This window comes from Procambarus clarkii, chromosome 4 (assembly GCF_040958095.1).
Source record: "Procambarus clarkii isolate CNS0578487 chromosome 4, FALCON_Pclarkii_2.0, whole genome shotgun sequence".
Classification (NCBI taxonomy): domain Eukaryota; kingdom Metazoa; phylum Arthropoda; class Malacostraca; order Decapoda; family Cambaridae; genus Procambarus; species Procambarus clarkii.
This window is the reverse complement of record NC_091153.1, coordinates 19,408,618-19,414,719: the sequence shown is the minus strand read 5'-3', so window position 1 is coordinate 19,414,719 and position 6,102 is coordinate 19,408,618. Positions and strand designations below refer to the sequence as shown.

The following is a 6,102-nucleotide window of genomic DNA, read 5'->3' as shown; positions in this document are numbered from 1 at the left end:
AACGGTAAGAGAGAGAGTGCCCCCAAAGATACAAAACCAGTGTTCTCAATGCTTATATTCGTCGAGCGCTTACACACTGCTCCGAATGGAGCAATGTGAGTAGAGTTTGATAGAATAAATATACATTTATTTATACATAGACACCAAACAAAAAATAGAAATATACAAATATACATAAAAACTTTTCAGCACGTTGGCTCACCGGTGTTTGTGAGGCACCATTAGTGATTGCCCTCCCGCGTGGCACTGAATATTAAACAATGCTTTTAAAGTCAGGTTAAGTGAAAGCAAATAGTTTAATTGCTCAGATAACATCTGTGCTACTAGTATACTCGTACCTTGTGCTGTTGCGGAAAATATAAAAATTGTTGACACAATCAATATGTCAATCTAACGAATAACGCATTTAATGTCGTTATAAAAAGGTTCAGTTCTAGAGTATACGAATTCCTTACATATGAGAACATTTTTAACTAATCTGAATTCATTTCGAGCTCACTTCATAATTCTGTCTGTTGCAATATCTAATCTCAATCTGTCTTTCAACCTTTTTATATGGTTTCTTATTGATATGGTTACTCCTTTCAGTTGTTTTTATGATTTTAAGTTTTATTACATATCTATTTTAGTCAGTCTCTATGACAATCTTGGTTTGAAGATGGATTAATACGAGTCTTTTTTCGGAATATATGTATAATAAGTGATTTTATATGAAAATCTGTCAGCGTGTTTACCTTTTGTCATAAGTTGTTATTAAAGTTAAATATAGGGAAACTGACTCATGGGATTTACTTATTTATAATTTATTAATTTATATTTATTTAATTCTTACGTTAATTTGTTTATTTTGTTAGTAGATTGTATGAATTTAAATTGGACTGTAGATATTAAATTCCCACAAATAGTTTCCTACACAAGCTCGGGGGTTTATTATTTATAGTCTAGTAATCGATTGGTAGACATTCACTATAAAGTTACTAGGTGTTAAGACTACTTAGATTAGTAAAATATATTTGGAAATACAGCTTATCTGTATAGTTTTAATGGCCTGGTTAACCAGATTTGAATGCGTATGATTGCATGTCACGTGTTGTACTAGGTAGTTGATTGCTAATTTTTCTTCCCCTTCAATTTCAACTGTCAAAAAGAGGGGGGGAGGGGGCACATAGTCATAATCGTAACCAATATATGACAGCTATATTAGTGGAAATTATTGGTTAATTATTTGATATTTACCTCTTTTTGGTGGCTCGCCATGTGACTTAACCGGAATAACCTAATCTATAATACTAGCTAGGAATAGCTAGACATAATGGGTTATCGAGTACGGAACACTTCCCTTATTGTTGACGAAGATCGTGCTGGTGATAGGAACTGTTTACATCCAATAACACTGTCTAGAGGGAAATAATTGTGGAGCTTCAGGTGTGCTCCACGCGTGACATTGTTTACGTTAAATTAATGGCATCTGCTCCCTCTCGGCTCGAGAGAAGCCACTCCCTCGGCGGTTCCTATACTGCCCTTTTATTGACAATGGGAGGTAGACATTAGTTTGTTAGTAATTATATTAGATCCAGTCAAAGGGAATACGTTTTGTTGATTCTAATGCTAGACTGGTGGTTTAATTGAGTTCACATTATTATTAGCAGGTGAATTTAATTGCGACGTGGCAATGATATCCCGTTTTTCTTGGGGAAAAAGTCACAAAAATCTTGTTTTCTTTGAATGAATAACTAAGATATTGATATCCTTTTCATTTTCTAGACCATACGATTTACAATCCCTGAACCCATGTTGGTGTGTTACAAAATTCTTTCCCTACAGATGCTCTATGAGCCATTTCCTTACAATGTTCTCCATCACCTTGCATGGTATATGTGTACACACCTAGTTGTACTCACCTAGTTGTGTTTGTGGGGGTTGAGCCCTGGCTCTTTGGTCCCGCCTCTCAACCGTCAATCAACAGGTGTACAGATCCTGAGCCTACTGGGCTCTATCATATCTACACTTGAAACTGTGCATGGAGTCAGCCTCCAGGAGTGCCGGACCAACCGGGCTGTGGTGGGTATGTGGGCCTGCGGGCCGCTCCAAGCAACAGCCTGGTGGACCAAACTCTCACAAGTCGAGCCTGGCCTCGGGCCGGGCTTGGGGAGTAGAAGAACTCCCAGAACCCCATCAACCAGGTATCAACCAGGTAACCACCATATCACTTCCTTATGCATTCCATTTGTCAACCACTCTGACACTAAAAAAGGTCTTTCTAATATCTCTGTGGCTCATTTGGGCATTCAGTTTCCACCTGTGTCCCCTTGTGCGTGTGCCCCTTGCGTTAAATAGCCTGTCTTTATCTACCCTATCAATTCCCTTCAGAATCTTGAATGTGGTGATCATGTACCCCCTAACTCTTCTGTCTTCCAGCGAAGTGAGGTTTAATTCCCGTAGTCTCTCCTCGTAGCTCATACCTCTCAGCTCGGGTACTAGTCTGGTGTCAAACCTTTGAACCTTTTCCAGTTTAGTCTTATCCTTGACTTGATAAGAACTTCATGCTGGGGCTGCATATTCCAGGATTGGCCTGACATATGTGGTATACAAAGTTCTGAATGATTCTTTACGCAAGTTTCTGAATGCCGTTCTTTAGTTGGCCAGCCTGGCATATGCCGCTGATGTTAACCTCTTGGTATGGGCTGCAGGAGACAGGTCTGGCGTGATATCAACCCCCAAGTCTTTTTCTTTCTCTGACTCCTGAAGAATTTCCTCTCCCAGATGATACCTTGTATTTGGCCTCCTGCTCCCTACACCTATCTTCATTATATTACATTTGGTTGGGTTAAACTCCAACAACCATTTGTTCGACCATTCCTTCAGCTTGTCCAGGTCTTCTTGAAGCCTAAAGCAGTCCTCTTCTGTCTTAATCCTTCTCTTAATTTAGCATCGTCTGCAAACATTGAGAGAAATGAATCTATACCCTCCGGGAGATCATTTACATATATCAGAAACAAGATAGAATCGAGTACAGAGCCCTGTGGGACTCCACTGGTGACTTCACGCCAATCGGAGGTCTCACCCCTCACAGTAACTCTCTGCTTCCTATTGCTTAGGTACTCCCTTATCCACTGGAGCTCCTTACTAGCTACACCTGCCTGTCTCTCCAGCTTATGTACCAGCCTCTTATGCGGTACTGTGTCAAAGGCTTTCCGACAATCCAAGAAAATGCAGTCCGCCCAGCCCTCTCTTTCTTGCTTAATCTTTGTCACCAAGTCGTAGAATTCTATTAAGCCTGTCAGGCAAGATTTACCCTCCCTGAACCCATGTTGGCGATTTGTCATGAAGTCCCTTCTCTCCAGATGTGATACCAGGTTTTTTCTCACGATCTTCTCCATCACCTTGCATGGTATACAAGTCAAGGACACTGGCCTGTAGTTCAGTGCCTCTTGCCTGTCGCCCTTTTTGTATATTGGGACCACATTCGCCGTCCTCCATATTTCTGGTAGGTCTCCCGTATCCAGTGACCTACTATAAACTATGGAGAGTGGCAAGCAAAGTGCCTAGGCACACTCAGTACCCATTGCGAGATCCCGTCTGGACCAACAGCCTTTCTAATTACATCCAGATCCAGCAGGTGTCTCTTGACCACCTGTCTCGTAATTTCGGACCCTTTTTGGGTTGTGGTTGTGGCATATGAAGACCTTCAATATCTTCATAACTGCAAAACGATACCAACATATTGACCAGTTTTTTCATAGTTATAACCAGCTTGCAATTCCACCCAACAACAAGAACCGCATGATAAAACTCAGCACCATCATTACTTATTTTACCAACAAATTTGGCTCATACTACGTCCCCAATCAATCACTCAGTTTGGATGAAGGTACAATGTCGTGGCGTGGTCGTTTATCCTTCAAGGTTTACAACCCCAATAAGCCTGATAAGTATGGGGTAAAGTTGTACATGCTTGCTGAGGCAGGGACTGGTTATATTATTGATTTCGAGGTTTATTCTGGAGTGGGCAAGATAACAGTTGAGACAGTGATGGGCCTTATGCGACCCTTGTTGAACAAAGGTTATCATCTTTATATGGACAATTATTATAACTCTGTCCATCTCACTGAATTGCTAAGGGAAAATGGTGTGTACACTTGTGGAACACTGAGATTGCAGCGTGGTGCCCCCAAAGAGCTGCAACAACTTGCAAAAGGTAAATTCGCTGTTGATCAGACTATTTTCAGGCGCAAGGATAACATTTTCGTTATCCTATGGAAAGACAAGAGAGTGGTGTCAGTGATCACAAACTGCCATAATGCTGACACCCCAGGAAGTACAGAGAAGGAAGAGAGTGAAGAAACGCGACGGAACATCTCACTTCAGATTGTAACTGTGAACAAACCAACAGCCATTTGCGACTACAACACCAACATGAAGGGAGTTGATCACTTCGACCAAATGGTCAAATATTACAGGTTCACCAGGAAATCACATAAGTGGACTAAGAAGATCACATTTTATTTCCTTCAGATGGCTATACACAATGCCTATGTGTTTTAAAAGATGTACACAAATGATGCCAAGAAATTGACCCTACTCCAGTTTCATGAGGTAGCAATATGGTCCCTGTTGAGGTGGGACCTGGATGATTGGCCTGCCACTGAAAGCCCTCTCCCACATGCTGATGATTACCAAGATCCTTCTGATGATTTGGCAACACCTGGCCCATCTGGAGTGAGGCGTCCTTTATTTCGTCGTCCTGCACGCCAACCACATGACTCATCCTCATCAGACACAGAACCTGAAACTGAAACGCCTGCACCTCAAGCTGAAGCTAGTCCTCCACCTGTGAAAAACCCACGCATTGTTGATTCAGAGGACAGGCTAAACAAGAAGTTGACTCATGCAATAGTGAAAATTGCTAAACGGAAACGGTGCCGAGTTTGTATCAAGTCGGGAATTAGAAAAGACTCTATGTATCAGTGCAAGATATGTGGAGTTGCTCTATGTGCCACACCATGCTACACAAAATACCACCGCAAGAGGGTATTTTGGACAGCAAAAAAAAAAAAAGCGCCTCTGCAAGCTTCCACTCCACCTAACGTAACATCTGTTAAGCAACTTCAGGGACATTTTCCTGAAGCAGGTGGAGTGGATAACCAAATGCTCAACTTGTTGACCTTCCTTCATCACATCGTGAGTAAGTACACACAATTTTTATTCAACATTGTGAAGTTATTACTTCTTCATACTTTGCTGTGGGTACCTCTATATATATTCCGGTTCTTAGTGCTCAGATTGGTATGTCTACATAGTGCATCTTATTGCGAGTATTTTGATACCAAAATGAACAATGTAGCACAAAAACTTCCACTGGAACAATATTTTTGTTTGTCGGGTGTATTGGGTGTAGCGGGTGTGGAAATGGGTGTTTGGGCGGGTGAGGCATCGACGTGTTTGGGGGTGTTTGGGGGTGAGGCGCGCCCGTGTAACCCACTTTAATCCATATGTCTGTGTAGGCAATTTTATTGCGATCACCGTGATACCAAACAAAACCATATGCAACAAGTTTTGACTTGATAAACACAATCAAAGTAGAAACATATAGGGAGAGTTTAGAGGAGTTTAGCGTGAGCGCGAAACAAAGCACGCAGTTCTTTGGTTGGTGGTCGCGTAATGTTAGCTTTAGTGAAATGTTATGCATATGTTCTTATAGAACATTTCATTAACTACACAGTGATACCAAAATAAAACACGTACATCGAAAATGAGGGTCACAAACATGAGGAGAGTATAAACTTTTCAGTTGTGGTTGAGCGCATGTGCAGCTGGGCGAGCTGGAGAAGGTAACCCTAAGCCAACTTCCCACATTCCTGTGGGTGGGGCGACACCATTATTTATTGTGTATATTTATATGTCGTGTAGGGAATTTTATTGCGGTCACAATGATACCAAAATAAACCACGAATAACAATTATGGGGTTCGCAAACATAAAAACATCGTAAACATTGATGCCCGGTTTTATGCTCACGGCTAACGAACGCCACAGTTTGTTATTTGGTGTGGTTCTCATGTTGTCTTTGGTGACACTTTATGCAACCCGTTCTCGCAAATTC

The 6,102-nt window shown here is 41.5% G+C and overlaps 1 protein-coding gene across 1 annotated transcript; it reads left to right on the top strand.

Moving 5' to 3' along the window:
- Positions 1-3,678: 3,678 nt before the first annotated feature.
- On the top strand, positions 3,679-4,545 carry LOC123752356 (piggyBac transposable element-derived protein 4-like). Its single transcript, XM_045734416.1, has one exon. The coding sequence runs from the start codon at positions 3,679-3,681 to the stop codon at positions 4,543-4,545; it is 867 nt and encodes a 288-aa protein (XP_045590372.1).
- The last annotated feature ends 1,557 nt before the right edge of the window (positions 4,546-6,102 follow it).

Coding starts and splice junctions, on each gene's coding strand:
- LOC123752356 (XM_045734416.1), top strand. CDS start 3,679: ATGAAGACCTTCAATATCTTCATAACTGCAAAACGATACCAACATATT.